At 44.7% G+C, this 20,118-nt stretch overlaps 1 protein-coding gene across 1 annotated transcript; it reads left to right on the forward strand.

Annotated features, from left to right (window-relative positions):
• Positions 1-1,214: 1,214 nt before the first annotated feature.
• Positions 1,215-10,624, forward strand: ptk6b (PTK6 protein tyrosine kinase 6b). The gene is made up of 8 exons (XM_046397720.1): positions 1,215-1,806; positions 3,744-3,865; positions 5,166-5,329; positions 6,510-6,675; positions 7,905-8,066; positions 8,196-8,377; positions 8,451-8,604; positions 9,489-10,624. Exons 1-8 carry the CDS (start codon positions 1,415-1,417, stop codon positions 9,665-9,667), a joined length of 1,521 nt encoding a protein of 506 aa, XP_046253676.1. The 5' UTR covers positions 1,215-1,414; the 3' UTR covers positions 9,668-10,624.
• The last annotated feature ends 9,494 nt before the right edge of the window (positions 10,625-20,118 follow it).

The following is a 20,118-nucleotide window of genomic DNA, read 5'->3' on the forward strand; positions in this document are numbered from 1 at the left end:
TTTTACTTGTGACAAAGTATTTTTCCGGTGTGGTGTTAGTACTTAAGTAAAGGATCTGAGTACTTCCTCCACCACTGCTTTGAACGGTGGCTGTGAAATCCAGCAGGAAGCTCCTTCACAAGTGGACGAGTTCTTCAACAAAACCCTGAGGGTGCGATCATCCATCAAGTTCGTTTTCTTTGCTCTGAATCACAACCAGTCAGTGAGCCAACTGTGTTGTGTATTGTCATGGTTGAAGGCTCTGGTTCAAAAAAACAAAAATCATGTGGTCTGACAAAACCCTGCGCAGAGTTTACTGGGATCTCATGAAGGTGGAATCCAGCGGAGCTTCTGTGGTGACACATCATCCAGGCAGCCAGCAGGCCCTCAACACGGTCACTGTGCGATCAGTCAAGAGAAAATGAATGAAATTTGGTATGATGTGCATTTCAGGAATGTCTTTCAAGTTTTTAGTTCCGCCCAGGTGTTACCGGCAGTGTTCTCACCTGGCCAAGTAGGACGAATTAAACAAACTAAACACTCAGAAGTTTAAAGACACTTCCGGGGACATCCTGGGAGGAAATGACAGCAGAAAGCTTTCATGGACACGTCTGTTGTCCGCCGAAGTGACCGAGTGTGGGGACTAAGCTGCTGTGGAAAGAAGGTTTTGTACCTACTGGCTTCTCACTTCACTGAAATCTGATTGTAGACAAGCGCTTGGCCGATTAATCGGATTGTTTGGCATTTTGACAGAATCGGCGCCACATGATGTCTGCGCTCACGAGGTCAATAAACAAAAAATGTCTGCAGACGCATTCCAGGTCAAACACGTCCTCATACTTAAGAAGTTGAGTATTTCCATTTTCTAGTACTGCCCACCACATTGTGGAGGCAAGTATTGTACTTTACTGCACTTATGAATCTGACAACAGTAGTTACTGGCGACTCTGTTGATTACATGCTGAGTCAAAGTAACACATTTACAAGTTCGTTTATTTAATGGACAATCAAATAATGAAACAAATAACAGCAAAGAATTCCAATAATTGCAAAACCTCTGAATATCTGATCAGATAAGTGACCCCTTGTGCACAGAAGCTCCCTCAAAGCCGTATTTACAAGCACGGTAGTGTAGTAAATGTTCTTTGCACCACATATAACCCATCAGTAAAGGGCAGACGCTGTGAAACTCTGACGTTTATGACGCATCTTCATAGGTGGGGTTTCCACTGTTTCATTACTGCCCGACAAAAGGAAGTTGCTGTCAGTCCTCAGAGAGCCGGCGTCTCCGGAGAACAAAGCCAGTTGCCTCCCTGCTGAGGCATTCCGAGGATTCCCAGCGCGCCATCCTCCCTACCTGTCCGACAGGTGTATCCGGCTGTGTAGGCCGACGCGCTCAGGCGGCTCTCAGCGGGAGGGCCGGTCGTGGTCATCTATGGGCGAGTGTCTGCGGAGAGTTTGTCCGTGTCTGGAGACACTATGGCAAAGGATTTACGGGGACCAAAAGGCTGGCCCTGTAGCAGGAGGAGGAGTGAATGGAGGCAGTGGAGGGGAAACAGGCGGCGGAGGTGAGCGGAGACCACCGAGTCCACCGCCGACGCCGCAGGACAGAGTGCGGGACAGCAGCTCCATCTACACGGCGCTGTGGCCGTTTGAATCCCGGCATGCGGACGAGCTGTCCTTCCAGGAGGGGGACTTGTTCAGTGTCCTGAGCCGCAGCGGGGACTGGTGGACCGCACGCAGGATCGACAAGAACGGGCGCGTCCTGGACTCCGGGATCGTGCCCAGCAACTACCTGGCCAGGGCTGAATCCCTGGAAATGCAGCCGTGAGTACTGACGAGTACTCTCTCTAAATACTCCGCTCCTTGTTTTACGATTCCTGTACTCATTTGACCTCGCAGCATGATGAGACCATGTGGCAAAGTGACAGACATGTGGTGCAACTTGATAGTCACTAAAACTCAGCATAATAAACTTCTGATTCATTAACTCGTAATTAATTAGACTCTTTGTTACGTTTTAAAACAAGCCCAAAGCCTCTTTAGGACAACTCTGTGTAACGCCGTGTGGTCGTGAGTCGCTCAGTTCCTGTTGGGTGGACTGCGCCTTTAATTACCTGTCGAGGAGTGTGTTGGGGCTTGACTCGCTGTGCTCTGATTAATGTGGCTGTTTGAGCTCTGAGGAGGAACAAAGTGTTAAAGGTTGACCTAATTTACGTCTCCAACCAGTGTTTTCCAGCCGAGGTCAAGGCCCATCCCATGATGAGCTGAACGCTGTCCAGAGTGTCTGAGTCACAGACTGTCTGTGATGCTCACAGACGGGCAAGCTGGTACCGCCGTCCGTGCGGTTCCTACCGCCGGTCTGGTTGGAGGCATTGGTGAATCTGTCCCATGTTTTAATGTTGTGGCACATTACAACATCACAGCATCATAACATGCATCTACTCTCACTTTGCTCAGAACTAATAAATACTGGACAGTTTTGGTCAAATTGCAATGACAGCAATGAAATGCGTCACGAATTAGCTTTAAACCCGGCTGAGAACACATTGTAATATATTATTATTATTGTTATTGTGCCATTTTCGTATGTTCGTTGCATCTTGAATCAGTCTGTTCCACAGACACGAATCTGGACACTTTCTTTAATCATTGCAGTAATTATATTACGTCACAGTTTGTTAACACCGTGTTTGGATGTCACTCATCCTCCAGCACGTGAGCAAAAGCATCCCGTAAAACTTCGTCCGTCGTCACTTTCGGATGGAAACGTGATTAAAAAGTCGTGCACCTTCCTGCGTCTCCATCGTTCACGCAGATTCAGTTCAGGCCTCGTGCTGGAGGACTGTCAATAAGGCCTTTCATAATGTCAGCTCCGTGTCTCTGATTGGACACAAACACAGCCCGCCTCGCCACTTCTTGTTTTGTCTCTCCGTCTGTCTGTTTATTGCTGCAACAGAAGGGGAAGTGTGTTTTCCCCACATGTCAACAGCTGCTGCAAAGCCGAAAGTAATCACAGTCTCTGGTTTTTATGATTAGATATATATTATTTATTGTCATTCCATGGTATTTTAAAACCCCTAAGATACATCGACACCCCTTTAAAGGGACAGTTCAGCCGTTTTGGTGTGAGCTGCAGAGTTTTGGAGATGTGAGATGTCTGCCTTCTCTTCAGTATGATGGAACCACGCAGCACTTCACCTGTGGTGCCCAGAGAGCCAAAAGAGACGAGATCATCCACAGAACATGTTGTGAGCCGTGTCACCACGTCACAACGTGGGATGTAAACATCAATGGTGATACAGGAAGAAAATAGTTCCCACATGAAACCGCCCATGACCAGGTCCGTGAAATCAAGCGCCATCCAGTTCCCTCATATTCTGAAGAGGGCAGACATGTACAGCCAGCATCTCCAGAACTCGCACCAAACCAGTCCACATGCATGAACAACACTACAGGGAAGAGAGAACACCTGGTTTTCGGATTTTAAACTTTATATTCAAGGACTTGGACTTGATTTGAATAAAATTATGTTTTATTTGATTAAGAGGTAAAATCATCGTTTAAAAACCAGATCCCAGGATGCCCACAGGTCCAGGCTGTAGTCAGACCAGAAATGAGTAATTTGGCAGATCTGAAGTACACCTGAGATTAATCCAAAGAAGATTTCAGAATATCTAACATCCGATCATCATTACTGTGATTATTCAACTTTAAAACTCTCCCTTAATTGCTTTAATCTATGACTTCTTGTTTTCATCCAGATGGTTTTTTGGGACAATGAGCCGCTTTCAGGCCCAGAGCCACCTGCTGGGACCAGGAAATGACGAAGGAGCTTTCCTCGTCCGGCACAGCGAGAAAGACAACATTGGATACGTCCTTTCAGGCAAGACTGGAAGGAGAGGGGCGAAGGAGGAAGTCCAATGAGAGGACGAGAGGCGTTCGCTGTCAGTGGGTTAGAAGAGAGTTAAATAAGGACCTCACCTTATTTAACAGTCACAGTGATAGTCGGCTTGTGTGGCCATTCTCACTATGAGAATAAACATTCCTAAACATGGGAAGGTTTGCGGAACCGGCGATACGCTGAGACTTCACGTTTCATTTTTAATCTAATGCTTTGGCAATACTGTGCTTAAGGTGAAGGCACTAGAAACACTCGGTTAAAATATACCTGGTTTTATCACAATGAACGAAGCAGGAAACTTCGATGTCTTGTTCAAAATATTCTGTTCTTTTCTGGCTGCCCGCGAAATTCCATTTCAGCCAGTGTGAAGGAAAAAAATCTTTAATTATAATGAGAAAACTTATTTACACTCAAAATTTGTTCCTGTCCGAGGTGCTCGAAAAAAACCTACAAGCTGATGAAGAGTTCAGCTGGCGGTCAGGGAGGAAGCCTGAGAAGCTACAGCCAGCAGAACGTTAGCTTAGCTTAGCACAAACGCTGGAAACAAGGAAACAGCTAGCCTGGCTCGGCCCGGTGCCAAAACCCACCCGGCATCACGAATCATTTAGCAGATGCCCTTTCCAAGAAAAACAGCAGGAGCGTAACCACAGAAAATGTCAGTATTTATGTTTTCTCTGTCCTCATCTCCACCCTTCAGCATAACCTACAACACTGGCTTCCAAAGTGAGGTGTGGAAACATTCGGGGATCTTTGAGAGGCACCCAGCATGTTTTCTGGAGATGTGATATGAAGCCAAAACAGAGTCTCCCTGAATGGGCTGTAGAGGAAACACCTCAAACTCTGCTCTCTTTAGCTCAAATACACACCTGAGTCTTAAAAACACTTAAAACAGCACCTGATCAGAGCCCCTGTGAGATGAAAACGATCCGCAAACCGACAGCATGTGCAACAATTTCTTTTCCGCGTGAACTTGTTTTATGGTTTGTCTGACTGTCTGGCCACCGTTGGAAGAATAAAACCTTAATCTAAAGTAAAGTTTTGGAAGGACAGTGTCAGGGTTTGTCTGCTGGACAGGATAAACTCATTTGTCCTCGTTAGTCCAGTTTGGGCTTCCTCACACTTTTAACTACAAGCGGATGAAGCTAACAGCATATGAAACTACGATGCTCTGGTAACATAAAACTACAGATTAAATCTTTAGAGGGAGACAACTGGCAGTGTTTGCATATCATTTATTTAACCGCTTCTGCTTGTCTCCGGCTTTGTGCGAATCCTTCTGCAGTGAAGTCAAGCGAACGAGTGAAGCATTTTAAGATCCACCAAGCGGATGGGAACAATTTCTGCGTGGAGCCCAACCACCACTTCAGCTCTCTGTTCGACTTGGTGGAGCACTACCAAGTCAACGGCCTGAACAACACGGGCACGCTGGGGAACCCCTGCAAGAGGGTACGACAGGCTGCCATGCCTGAACTTCTTCCTTTTTGCCTCTTCAGTCGTCCGTTTCTCTTATTTCTGCTCACATAAAACAGGAAGTGTGGACATTCAGAGATGAAAGACGTATAACTGACCAAACGGAGTTGTTGCCGGAGTCCTGTGTGTTAATGTGTACTTCCCCTCAGACCTAACGCACATCGTCATGAGTATTTCTCAGCCAAAAAGATAATTGGCAGATATTTTCTCATGTTTCATCCTTTCAAATTTTGCAGTAATTCTGAGATTGATGTAGTGATACAGTGATCCATAAATACACTATATGGACTAAAGTACTGGGACATCTGCCCATCGCACCAACAGGGACTTTAATGACGTCTCATTGTAAACACTCAGACAGCTTTGCAGCTCTAACAGCTTCCACTCTTCTGTGAAGGCTTTCCACAACATGTTGGAGTGTTTCTGTGGGAATTTGTGCCCATTCATGCAGTAGAGCATTTGTGAGGTCACACACTGATGTTGGACCAAAAGGCCTGGCTCACAATCTCCGTTCCAGTTCATCCCAAAGGTGTTGGATGGGGTTGAGGTCAGGACTCTGTGTGGGCCAGTCAAGTTCTTCCACACCAAACTCATCCAACCATGTCTTTATGGAGCTTTGCTTTGTGCACTGGGGCACAGTCATGCTGGAATAGAAAAGGGCCTTCAGCAAACTGTTGCCACAAAGTTGGAAGCATAGCATTGTCCAACATGTCTTGGTATGCTGAAGCATTAAGATTTCCCTTCACTGGAAGTCAGGGGCCGAGCCCAAACCCTGAAGTACAGTCCCATAAAGAGGTTGTCCAGTACTTGTGTCTATATAGTGTATGTGACCCTTTGTGTCAGGAATGCATGACCTAAATCCTGACTATACGTGGGCTGGAACTAAAGATCATTTTCATTATCAATTAATCTATACAGTATTTTCATGATTAATCCATTGTTTAGTCTATTAAGTGTCACAAACAGTGAAAAATGCTCTTCACAGTTTCCCAAAGTTGTTTCTTCAGGTTGCTTCTGTTGCCCAGCCAACAGCGACATTTATGAAGCTGGAACCAACAAATGTTTGATGTTTTTCAGTATGCATAGATGAGAACGTGTTAACTGTATTTGTGTCTCTTTGATGCCTACAAGTGTGTGTCTGTGTTTCCTCCATCAGAATAAGCCCAACACGCCAGATTTGCATCCTTTTCCCAAGGATGAGTGGGAGCTCCCGAAGGAGGAGTTCACCCTGGAGGAGGAGCTGGGCAGCGGCTACTTCGCTCAAGTCCACCGCGGACGCTGGAAAAACCTCATCAAAGTCGCCGTCAAGATCCTCAAAAGCGGTATTTCATCATCTCTGCTAACCTCAGGACGGCTGATTTAACCCACACTGCTCGGTCACGGACACTGTGGGAATCAGCTCGTATCTCAAATCATATTTGTGCCCAAATTCCCGATCCGTAGAACACGTGAAGCCAAAATCCTTTCTGGTGTAAAACTACAAATGTGCATGTCAAAAACACGTTGGACCACATTTGGGTGAAACTGGAGGTGGGTTGTTTCCAGACTTGATAAAACCCTCTGATACGCCTCAGATGCCATCACACATACTCAGTGAGACAAGCAGAACTGTTGTGTGTGGAAATGAAGTGACACCCAGTTGGACTGTTGTTCAAAACTGATCAGTCATCTGATTAAGCTGATGACTCACTTCTTACACAATCGTGATGTTTGACTCCATTTCCAAGCAGGAAGTAAACGGTTTGTGTGGCTCATGATCACTTGTATGCGTCATTCATACCAACAGGCCATAACGCAGACAGACGCCAAATATAAAGCTCGGCTGTAATAAAACTCAGGGTCATTTTCTCTCTCTCAGTTTGTAAATCACACTTGTGATGAAAGGCTCAAAGTCCTGGAGATAAGCAGGTCATGAAAGGAACTTGCATGAGCTTGAAGAACTGAGTAATCAATAAACCTGACAAAATGTTTCCAGAGCCTGAGGTGATGTTTGTTTTGTCCAACCAACAGTATAAAATGCACAAAAAATCCCTTTAATTTAACATGAGAAAGGTAGAAAATCCTCACATTTGAAAAGCTGGAAACAAATATTGTTGCACATTTATGCTTTCATGTCAACTAATTGATCAATCATTTTCGTGCCAATCACAGCGCAGGTAACATTTTTATGACTTAGACCTAATCCTTTCGGTTGCTTTTTAACTGCAGCGATCTCACCAGCAGCGTGCGATCATATTTCCTCACATGATGGCATAACTCAATCGAAAACAGATGTATGATAAAGGGCAGTTCCCCTGTCGCTTAACACTTCTGGTCTGAATGGCTTTAACATGACGTTCATGAAATACAGAAAATCCCGCCTTCGTCTTCTCTTATTTGATCACCCTTTGAGTTACTTGGTTAGCGCCGTGGTTATTGGTTATGGTTAGCGCTGTCGTATTTGTTAAATCTTCAACATTTCATTTCCTCCTCTTGCTTCCCTTTGCCCCCCCAGTTCTTCTTTTGCTTTTATTCCTCTTTTTAATTCTTCCTCCGCCTGTCTGCCTCTCAGACTCGGAGTTGAACCACCGTGAATTTCAGAGAGAAGTTCAGATCCTGAAGAGGCTCCGCCATCGGCACCTCATCTCTCTGTTTGCTGTCTGCACGTCCTCGTCGCCCTACTGGATCATCACCGAGCTGATGGAGAAAGGCAGCCTGCTCAGCTTCCTCAGAGGTAAACCTCAGTGCGTCACATCCTGTCAGAGTGCGACCTCAAAGTTCGGTCAGTCCTTTGGGTTCTGAAGGATTTCCTTGAGCCTGTCTTGGGTCTTTCTCCTCGATGCTGATGGTTGTTTTGTTTCAGGTCCAGAGGGGCAGAATCAAGACGTTACGTCACTCATTGACATGGCTGCCCAGGTGGCTGATGGGATGTCATACCTGGAGGAGCAGAACAGCATCCACAGAGATCTGGCGGCTCGAAACGTCCTTGTGGGAGAGGACTACACCTGTAAGGTGGCTGACTTTGGACTGGCCAGAGTGATCAAGGTAGGGACGGGGGAGGCGTTTGCGTGTTGTTGAATGAAACATGCAGTTTTTAAGACAAAGATGTCTCTTCCAGGAGCCGTTCTACGTCACAGAAGATAAAAAGATTCCCTATAAGTGGAGCGCTCCTGAGGCCATCAGCCATGGAAAGTTCTCCAACAAGTCTGACGTCTGGTCTTTTGGAGTCTTGCTCTATGAGATTACAACCTATGGAGGCGTTCCTTACCCAGGTTGGTTGAATGGCGTGATTTTCTTAGAGTAGATGTTTGGGACATGTCATGTATGGCCCTCGGTCCTTGTGGAGAACATTGTTTTCCTGGGTGATTCAAGGTCTGCAAAAATACAATTTTCACCTACTTTACTAGTCAATTAGTACATTACATAACATTTTGTTTGTGTGTACTTTTGTATTATACTATTTGTATAATACTTAAGTAGGAAATTTCATGCAGGTCTTTTACTTGTTGGAGTGTGATCATTCTGATCCAGATCTAAATGATCTGGATACTTATGGACACTTGGAAGACTAAAAGCTGGACTCGAGTTTGTCATGTTAAAAAGAGTAATCATGCTTCCCTCTTAAGACTAACCGTCCAGCAGATAATTGTAGCTCTTTCAGCTGTTCACGTGGTTTCAAGGTCAAAGGTGCGTGAATATAAATATAGAAGACAAAAACAGACACAGAAACAGTGTCCTGTAAAGCTGCACTATTTTGGCAGAAATGGAAGTTAGCAACTAAGCTCAGTAAATATGTTTGGTTAGCAGTGATGTGTATGGAGCTACGGTTGAATGCTGATGATAAAGAACAGACTCCAACATGAGCTGAAAACATAATGACTTGTTTTTTAAAGAAGAAGAAGAAGAATCAGCTTATTTTTACATACGCATGCTGGTTTTTTTCCTCTGCATTTAACCCATCACTAGTTGAACACACATGCAACACCCAGCAAATTACATGCAGCAGGCACAGGATCTTTTCAAGCTCACCATCAACACACCTAAAGTTTACACAAGAACATGCTGAGAAAGCCCCCAGGTGTATCTACAGGTATTTTAAAGGAAACACTTTGACAACTTCTACACTTCTTGTCCTCTCTCTACCTGCCTTACTCAGCTCTTAGCAACCAGGAAGCCTACGAGCAGGTTACCAAAGGCTACAGGATGCCAGCACCAGCCAAATGCCCCAACTTTCTCTACCAAATCATGCTTAAATGTTGGAACGGTGAGCCGGCCAACAGGCCAGACTTCAAGTCCCTCAAGGACCAACTGGACAGCAGCTACGAGCTGGAGTGACCACCCAACTTCCTGCAGTACATACTGACTGCCACAGGGGGGCTGAACACTGAGCAGGAATCACTGAGGTCTCTTTATTAAACAGGAACAAAACTGATTTTACAGAAAGAAAGACTTTGACTGTGTGTCTGAAATGTGCAGATCAGCACAATGTTTTGCAAAGTTTTATAACGTTTATTCAGTCCACTTGGGCTGCAGCTGTTGAATATTTATATTATTGATTTATTTTAGAGCTGAAACCATTCAAAATGAATGTGTTAGCAACATTTTTTTTCTCTCATTTTTAAAACAATGCCAATAATTATCTGGTTCAGCACTTTTTTCAAACTCAGTTTTTGTGAATGAAATGTGAATGAACTGTAAGTGTTTTATGGAGCCTCTCAACTGGTTATAAACTAGAGCCCAACTGATGGAGTTTATAGTGCATTATGACCACTTATACTCAACTATCAAATGTGGTAAGGATTCACACTGTGCTATAAAAGTCCATTCAGTGTCACAAATGATCATTTTGTGTGTATATAGATGCAGTTTTAAAGTTAACCCATCGTTCTTCACCCGTCAGCTGTCTGCAGTACCACCTTGGGCCAGCAAGGGGCAGCACAGTCGCAGCATCTGAGCATCTCGCTCCTTTCTGCCTAACTAGTGACTGAAGACTTGACCCATCGCAAAACATGTTGCTCATGTCATGTATGCTGCTGATGAAATGTCCAGTAAGACCTGGTTTTTAGTTGGAACTGACGGCAACAGCATGTGCCACCGTCCAATATAAACATCCGATGACTTATCACTTAACAGCTGTTGACAAAGTGTTGAATGTAACCCACATGTCACGTTCAAGAACAGTCCTGTTCAGTTCGTTTTATATTTGTTTTTATGCAATTCAAGAGAGAATTACTCTCATAAATAATCTAACAGGTGTTTGTTTCTAATTGATTAAAAGGAATCAGTATGGTTGTGCGTTGTGTGTGTGTGTGTGTGTGTGTGTGTGTGTGTGTGTGTGTGTGTGTGTGTGTGTGTGAGAGAGAGAGAGAGAGAGAGACATTCCCTCCCGTCTGCTTCTGGCTTTAACTGGGTCAGTAACATTCGACTCTTATGTTCTCCATGTGTGCGTTTCTGTTCAGTTTCACATTCGGTCTGCTTCACGGGATGTTTGTAAAACACAGTACTGCCCGGTGCTTTACAAGGACGGACAGAAATCTGCAGTACCATAAGAACTTTGTCAAAAGCTTGCATTTTTCATAGCTGAAGGACCACAAAATCTCACAGTAGTTTGCTTGTACGAACTTATTTTCGACGTGTTCCTTTAGCAGCTAAAATTCATAGCGATACACAACTCGAATGGAAGTCAGGGAGGTGCTGGCGGCTGTCAACGTGATGATGAAGGTCGTAAATCACGTACAATCAGTCATCAGCGTGCAGGATTTTTAGTTTTTTCCTCAACGCGCCTCTTTGTGTTGACATTTACCTGTAGAACATGTAGAAGGTTTGATTGGGTTGATTTCGTTATAGATGATCTCTCACCTGCGATCGGGATCGGGAGGTGGAGCTGCAGGTTCGAGTTCCTGTCTGAGCCAATCAGGAGCAGCGCTCAGCTGTCAGTCGTGACATTTCAGCCCCTTTTCATAGCATCAAATAACTAACTGAACCCAAACTTCTCAGAAGAATGAAAACTTGAACAAACGTCAGCGTGATATGCAGCCATGTTTTCCTCAGCAGTTCCTGCCTTTTACTTAATCTCGTTTCTTCTGACCTCACACACACACACACACACACACACACAGACTTGTCCTTTACAAAGAGCTCTCTGTCATTCATGTGATGATGCAGCATTTTCAGAAAGCACACGCCAACACAAAACCTACACACACATGTGTCACTGAGGTGTTTTGGGTCAGTGCCAGGACAGGCTGCTGCGTGAAACTCTATATGTGTGGGAGTGTGTCACGTATGACTCCCGAGCCTCCTGTCCCGCAGTGTCACGGCGCCCAGTTAACCCAGTTCAGCCTCATGAATGGAGGACAGTCAGAAATGTCAGTCAACAGGAAAACTTTCCAACACACACCGTGACCTCTGAGCAGTGCTGTCAGAGGGGCTAGCTGCCATGATAAGAACAGCTGCAGGGTGTGTTCACACACACACACACAAACATGCTGATGAAGACCTTTGTTCATTATGAGGCGCAGATAACAACATGAAACAATAGCCCTGCTTCAGTCCATGTTAGCAGTTCACTGCTGACAATTCAGTTCAATTCAGTTTTTATTTATATAGAACCTTATACAATCAAAATTGTCTCTTGGCTTTTCCTCTAGCGCCATCATCAGGTCAACAATTCAACGTTTCCGGTACTTTGGTTGAAACCTGCAAGGCTGACGAGCCCACGAGCCTCAGCTGCTGTACAGTAAATGTTAGCGTGCTTCCACGCCACACCGCGATGGCGGACGTGGTAAACATGGCACCTGTTTGACATCAGCAGTTCAGCGTTGTCATTTTCAGCATGTTAGCACGCTGGAGTCTACATTTGGGTCGAGGTCAGTGTCACGGAGCCGCTGCCTTACATTCTCTTGTCTTGTTGAACTTTGAAACTGCTCTGCTAGCAGCCTTTTTGTTGGGACAACTAGCATGCTAGCAAAATGTCATGAAGCACAAGATGGATTCTGACAACAAGCGGTGCAAGCAGTCAAACTGTAGTCAAGAAAGTCTGTCTTTCTTCTGATGTTCACAGTGTTGTTTACTGTGCGTTACTGTACGTCAGGAACCTCTGGATGTCGAGGCACAGTTTGACTTACGTTAGGATAATTATTTCAGTGCACTTATGTATGATTTATCATGTTTTGCTGCTAATTCACAGTATTGTTGATTGATAGAAACAACACTTGAGAGCAGCTGAGTTTAAAGTGATTTAAGGTCACTCTTGACTTGAGGTACTCCACTTGATATCCTGTAATCTCTGCTTTGTGCACCAAAGATCTCTGAGATGAAGAACAATCAACACGTCGTAGGGACAAAGTCAAACATCACCATATTTTTGACCAAACACCTCAATATCAATATTGCAGTGATAATGTAGGGATGACTATTAGTGCTTGCACAAAATATTAAGGCAATGAAACAAATGAGTGATGAGGATCCAATGACTATGTGGGGAAAGACAAATACAAGAACAGTCTCACATCATTTTCCTGTAATGCAGCCTTAAAGCATAATATGAAGATATCAAAGATGACATTTAGCCTCAAGTCATGATAAAGATACAACAGCAATATATTCCCCAGCACTGACATCCCCTCAGCTAAATGATTACCAGCAACCAGCACCAGCAACAGGCATACCAGACTGGTCATGTGGTTCACACCACGAAACAGTCCCAGTTTAGGTTGGTTTAGGCACCAAAAGAACTTCCAGGTGGTTCCAGGTGTCAGTCTCAGTGTATTTGCAGTCACTTCTAAGGATATACACTCATCATCTCAGTTCCTTTGGTTTCCTGTTTAAAAAGAGGGTGGGGATGGGGTGGGTGGGTCCAATGACAGAAAGCTGGCAGCAGCAGTTCTTATACATTAAGTCTGACCCAATTCCAGCTTGTGATCATGTGCTCTGGGAGTGTCCGCCTTCTGAACTGGGAAAACTGCCAAACGCTGTGTTTTTTTATATCCAGCAGATCCGGGTCCAAGGCTTGAACTTGTTCACCCTGAGGTGGCTGGCTGGTGCCACGGCGGGGTGCCATTCAAAGCAAACACAGACTCAGTCGCATGTGTGCCTTAGGTTAAATACACAATATGGGGCAGCTTAACGCAACTTCAGTTCGAATCACAAGCCAGTGCAAGCTTGCTGGGAATGGAGTGTATTCACTCTGAAAGGTCACAGTCAAAAACAGAAAGAGCCAGAGCTGAAGTAGAGAACATCCACAGCAATGAGGTACGCTACAAGTACTCGGTCTCGGTCTGCCGAGCTCCTGTTGGCTCCAGAGGTCCATCACCTTTATGCAGAGTGACCTTCAGGCAGGCTAAAGCTCATGTCAGCTGATGTCACAGTGAGGAAAAACACAATGACACACGGCAGGACGTGTTTGTTGTGCAGCACCAACAGACCTTAACTGTACAGGAATCACATTCACTTTCTGGTTTGGAGTAAGCAAACTAATAAAGGAATTATCATACATGCACTGCTTACAAATTCCAATATATGATGCAATATGTACATTTTTGAGGGTGTAAGAGTGTGATTTTAAAGAATTTACAACCTGGATGTTTATTAAATATGTTGGTTATTGGAGAAAATGAAAGTGATTTGGGGGGACGCAGACACACAGAAGAAGCCTTTCCGACCATCCAACTCTGCTGAGGTGAAACCTGCTCTTCCTGTTTGGCAGCTGGTCGCACTGGTTTCATGCCACCCCGTCCTCCACAGTGACCCTCAGGCCTGACTCCCGCGTTCGTTTACCTTCAGACTCTAACTGTAGTGTGACATTGTTATTTTCAGCTAAAATAATGAAGGAAAGACACGCCAGCATCGACACGTTAGACGCACTGTGAACACCAGGCCACTCTGACTTCTGACTAACTGAGCATCGTCAGCATCAGGTGGACCGGCTCACCTGGGCGAGCACGTCACACATGCCAGTGAGTAAACACATGACTTGAAATTTAACTTGATTTGTTTTGCCGTTTGGTTGCACCTTGAGGAGCATGTAAGTGTTTGAAAAGGTTTTATATAAATACAGTCTGATTGACTGGTTAGATTCAGACATATGACAATCACACGATCAGATTTTTATATAAAAATACAAAGATAAGGATTTTTTTGTAATTTTTTGACCTACACTGCTAAACCGGGGACTATTTGACTGTGCAGGAGATCTAAGAGGATTAAAAAGACGTTTTTCCTTTCATCTGGACTTGTGTGTTAGCCTGTTAAATCAGTTGCTGCAGTTCAGAAACTTGTCATTCAAATATCTGCTTGCTGTTGACGTCTGTGTTTTCCTGAGCGGATCCACTGGGGTGTGTCTCGACAGGAAGCTGAGACCACCGACGTCAGAACTGACTTGACCGACTTGAAGTGGACGGCAGGGGAATTAAACAGGACTAAAAAGCGTTGGTGTTTTCTTCCAGGTGAGTTTTAATTCATCCATGCACTCTGAACACAGTGTACAATGTTGTTTTACTTTTTGATTGAAAAGAGAAAAGCATTTAGACAAGGCAGAATCTCTTTTCCCTCGCTCACCAAACACTTTTTGTCTTTTGTTGTAGGTTGTTCACCAAGACTTGTGACACGACTCTGATGAAAGACTTGCTTCTGAAGGACTTGAACACTGGAGCGAGTAACAGAAAGCTGGAGAGATTCATGAATAAGGATGAGGTGAGGGTGGAGGGAAGGAGGGAGGAGACAGAGGATGTTAGCTGCCTCTTCAGCCAGCAAAGCGTCAGGGAGGTGTGTCATGGGCCTACAGCAGGGGGGGACGCTGATCCATCCATCCTCAGTGTGTTAACTCCTGGCAGACTTTTGGACGTCTCGGCTCAGCATTTTCTCTGGATTAATCTGAGCTGAGTCTGCTGAAGTGAAATTCTCCGATCACCAAACAAAAGGTACCACTTTTAAACTTCTCCAGCTTGTTTACATGCTCAGTTTTAACAGCGCGGGCAGAAATGTGAAAATGTCCTCGAGGCATTCTTGACCTTCGCTGTTTATTTGTTTATGTATTTGTGGGAGGGGCTTTTCTGCTGTTAAAACTGGACAAGGTGGCATTTGGTTGTGTTTCTTGGAAATGAATGTCCAAACTGAGTGACTTTTTAAGTGACTGATGTAACCTTCTGAAGAATGTAATTCGAAAATGTTTAAAGGAAACTTTGAGTGAGGCCATTTTCGTTTGAAAACATGCAATCCTGCGACGCAGGCTGTAACTTCTGATGTGCAGACTGTCTTCACCTGTCAGGTGACGGGTTTCTTGTTCTGTATTACACCAGTCTCCTGTGAAAGATTTCTAACAGATAACAGATTTCTGCTTTGGCAAACACGCAGATCTGAAATGTGACAGGTTAATGATGATGATAGATCTGGTGTCATGAAGAAGGTGCAGCTACGGCGCTGCCAGTCTGGCACTTTGGTTTGAGCGTTTGCCCTTTGGCTCTTTGGTTTGTGACTTGGCTGTCTTTCAGAAATGAGTTTGGCTTTCAGGTTGAGTTTTTTCACCTTCTTTTATTTGTGTTGTCAGCACTGTCAGAAAGTTATTGTAACATTTTATTTGCCATCATAATCATTCATCATTAGAACAAATTACAAGACTGTCAATCACACACGTCCCAAAGCCTCAAGAGCACCAAATATGGATTAATCCACCGCTGAAAATAGTCCCTCGAAAACAAAATGCACTATTTCCTCCTGTTTGAGTAACATTTGTTAAAAACGATGGTGACGGTGTTTTCTGACATGATTGAACCTTATCAAAAGACAGAAACTGCGACGTCTTTCGCACGTGTGCTGCAACCCTGAACTTATCTCGACATCACCTGAATGGATGTCTGGAGGCGAGAGCGCAAACATCAGGATTGGTTGGAACGAAAAGGACTTCGCCAGCTCCCCAGTGGTGGAACAAGTTCTCACTTTCTTTACTGAAGGAGGTGTAAAGATACTCTGTTCCCAGGAAAAATCCTGAATTTATACCGTTATGTCGGTATAAGTACAGGAGTGTTAGTTAAATGTGTGTTTCCACCGGAGTCTGTATCTCGTCTTGTTTGATCACATACAACTTCAGCATGAGCCGGTTTGGGGATGAGAGTCACAGACAGGCTGGGGAAGTCGGAAATGAGGCCAAAAATCAGTATACTGCGATACTTTTATGTATCGTGTGTTTAAATTGATAGTCAATCATCCAATCATATTTGACACAGTCACAGAAGAAGCTGCCGCCTCTTTCTTTACTGTTTGTTGGCCAATAAAGAAAAAAAAGAAAACAAAACAAATAATTGCCAAAAAAGCAAAGTTTTTGACTGAATGGCTGAATTTCTGCCTGTCTACATGGACGACTGCTCCTCAGGAGATCCGTCTGTGAAACTACTTAAGTTTGCGGCCGACACAACAGTAGTTGGCCTCATCTCCGTCCCTGATGAGGCCAACTACAGACGTGAAGTCGACCAGCTGGTCCTCTGGTGTGGTCGGAACAACCCGCTCAAGACTGTGGAGATGACAGTGGACTTTAGGAAGAACCCACCCAAAAAACAACAAAAACAAAACGGGCAGGAAGCATCACTGCAGACCCCTCACAGCCTGCACACAAACTGTTTGATCTGCTTCCCTCTGGTAGGCGTTACAGAGCTCTGTATGCCAAGACCACCAGACACAAAACCAGTTTCTTCCCCCAGGATGTCTCCCTGATCTCCCCGTAATCCACTTGCCATTTTTTTCTTCTTGTAAATACTTTATTTTTATTATTATTATTTGTTATTTTGTATTTTGTATGGTGCACAGGAGAGAGAAAAATCTGGAGTTAAATTCCTTGTATGGTCACACGTACCTGGCAAATAAAGCTGATTCTGGTTCTGGTTCTGATTCCGATTCTGATTCTGATTCTGATTCTGATTCTGCTGAAGCGGAGCAGCTACTTTCGTCGTAGCGACTGATGAGCGAGATGCCTGAGCAACTTTACTGTATTTCAGCATTTTATTTCTTTCCACTCGGCTGACTTATCCCTGTGAGGGGAGTAAATCGTCTTCTTTATGGCCTTTTACTCACCTGCTTGCACTTACCTGCCATAGGTGTGCCATGAAGACGGATCTTAAAGACTGATGATATCTGAAATGTGTACACCCTAAAGTTAATTCCGTTTCCACCATTGTAAGCTCTGCCAATTAAAGTGCAACAAGTGCAGGTCGAATGTGCTTTGTTGCTCAGTTTCTCTGCAGGAGAGGCTGCACAGCCTCCAGCTGGCGTGTGTTAAAGCCTTTCAGAATATGTGAGCAGAGATACTGTTTGATGTAATCCAGCAGAAGGCGAAGTGCACTCCGAGGTCAGTGGATTTACAGACGTTTTTTGTAAACGCTCTGCATGCTGCTGACGAGGCAAATCTCCTTGGAATCCGTGTCATTAGTCTGGATTAATAGAGACTTGTTCCACAGGCTGCCGAGTCAAGTCTGCTCACCAACATTTGCAACTAGCAGAAGAGCCATGGAGACGTCCAGGAACCACCAGAGCTTTGTTCAGAGTTACTACAGAGTGCAGATCACCATCTGCCACCATCTCTCAACCTCTGTCATCTTACACACCAAACAAACACAATAATCCAGTGAGATTATGTTTAAAATGATGCTGAGGAGCAGCTTTCACTGCTCTGGTGACACTTCTGTTCAACGGCACCAGACCACGAGGCCATGCAGGATAAAAGATAAAGCTCTGGTTGTGAATTTACAAAGAAAAAATCATCTTTTCTGAGATTACAAATGCAGAAATTGAAGGATCGACATCACACTTTACAAGAGGAAAGGTGCTCAGGGCCTGCGAGCTCGGGACTAAACTCTTGTGGGAGTGAGCAGGCCATGACTTCAAGCCCCCTTGCTGGACTGCACTTTACCTGGCAGGTCATCAGTATGTATCATGTATTCTTGTCATGTATTTCTGATCATCTCAGTGAAGCTGAAGACTTGAACACTGAGCCTAAACTAGCAAATCAGTGTCGACTTGGAAGACTCAGATTTGGATGCCGTCCGACCACGAATAGATCTGAAATAAGACGCCTTCTGTAACTCAAGGCCATTGAAGCGACCGACACCGCGGTGCGGCCGACATTCGACTGACAGGTGAAGAGTGTAGAAGGATCGACAACAGCGAGGTCTCAAGTGATTACCTGTTAACGTAAAGGGAAGATGACTGTGCTGTGTGCCCTGTCATGCTAGTGAAAGGAGACCCTCCTGTTACATCATGGCGAACTCTGGTCTACATCTGCCAGAAATGTAGGCCACAGCGGAGCTAAAAGAAGTCGCTGTGTGTTTGCGAGATAAAAATGGCTGCTGACCTTATGACTTGGACACTCTCGCAGAAATATAAGCCCCTCCTACACTGCACCCAAAACTGCACTGTCATCCCCCCCTCGGAGGAACCTGCTGATGGTGGCTTCGTTTCCACTGGAATCTTCAGCCGTCTGTCGGTTTTCTAAGCCGACGGAGACACAAAGATCTGAAGGGGGTGATGAGCTGATTCCAGGTGGGTGTTTGCATGAGAAGCGGACAAAGTCTGCCGTCAGTGGCTTCAGGTGGCTCGGTTAGGTTGAAATGTGCCTGCACGTCGTGACGTATCTGTGCTTCCTCCTTTCATTCCTTCCATGCTTCCTTCCCTTCCTTCTTTTTATGTTTCCTTACTTCTTTTCTCCTTTCCTCCTTCCTCTCTTCCCTCCTTTTCTGTTTCCTTCTACCTTCCCTCCTGTCACCTTTCCTTTCTTCCTTTCCTTCTCTTTCCATAATCTTCTCTTATTTTCATCCATTTATGTCTTCTTTTGATCCCTTCTTCCTTCTTTCTCGTCTCATTTCCCTGCTCTTTGGTTCTTTCCTCGTGCTTCTGTCCATGTATTTCCTTGCTTTTATGTCTTTCCCGTCGTCCTGTCCGTCTTTCCTGTTCAGCTGCCCTTCACATCTGCTCCGTACATATTCCTCTTTCCGTGTTCACATTTGACGATCTTAAAGCTGTGCATGTGAAAACACGAGAGAGAGCAGTAAACAATATGGAGGGAGAGGCAGCCACATGGCCTCATGCTTGAGGGAAGAAAAAGGAGAAGCAGATCCTATAGGGGAATGAAACAACAGCGAGCGGCTGTGACCTTTCCCCCACATCTCACCGACACAGCAGGCGAGCATGAGGAGTGTTGATGTTAAATCACATCAGAAAGGCTTCAGTGTTGGGTTTACTCATCTTTTCACTGCATACATGTTTGTACTGCTGGTTTAAGTTTCCCACTTCACATTCCTTCATCTGATTTTGTAACAAATTCAGATCCAAATCCCAAATTTGAATACTGAAGAACTTTCACCAAAACTGTTCAGACTGAAACAGGAAGTTTAAACTTAGACGAGTCCACTTGTCTAAAAACGCTTAAAAAACTGTGAAAGAGCATTTTAATCCATGATGCTAAGTGTTGCGAGGATTACAGGAACCGTCCGAGAACGTTAACTCACATACTCCATCTTGGGCGAGAAAATGGTGAAACTGTTGTGTTGCTTACAGACTGCACTTCAGGCCAAAAGCTTCTGATCACCTGCACATGAAAAACCTTGCGGACTCCGAGCTGTGAAATCCTTATCTTTCCAGCACACACGTTGTTATCACCACCTGAGCAAATGTATTTAAGTTACCAAGACCACAGCTGTGCCTTTCGATGTTTTCAGTGTACCATAGCAACCATGTGGCCACAGCTCGCCGAATTCACTGCACACCTTCACTGAATGCTGAACTGCTGAAATGGTTTTTTG

This window comes from Scatophagus argus, chromosome 8 (genome assembly GCF_020382885.2).
Source record: "Scatophagus argus isolate fScaArg1 chromosome 8, fScaArg1.pri, whole genome shotgun sequence".
NCBI classification, from domain to species: Eukaryota; Metazoa; Chordata; class Actinopteri; family Scatophagidae; genus Scatophagus; species Scatophagus argus.

Bases quoted from the DNA above. Each gene is read 5' to 3' on its own strand.
- ptk6b (XM_046397720.1), top strand. From the start codon at position 1,415: ATGGGCGAGTGTCTGCGGAGAGTTTGTCCGTGTCTGGAGACACTATGG. The intron at 5,330-6,509 runs GTACGACAGGCT...TTCCTCCATCAG, and splicing joins TGGGGAACCCCTGCAAGAGG to AATAAGCCCAACACGCCAGA. The intron at 6,676-7,904 runs GTATTTCATCAT...TCTGCCTCTCAG, and splicing joins CGTCAAGATCCTCAAAAGCG to ACTCGGAGTTGAACCACCGT.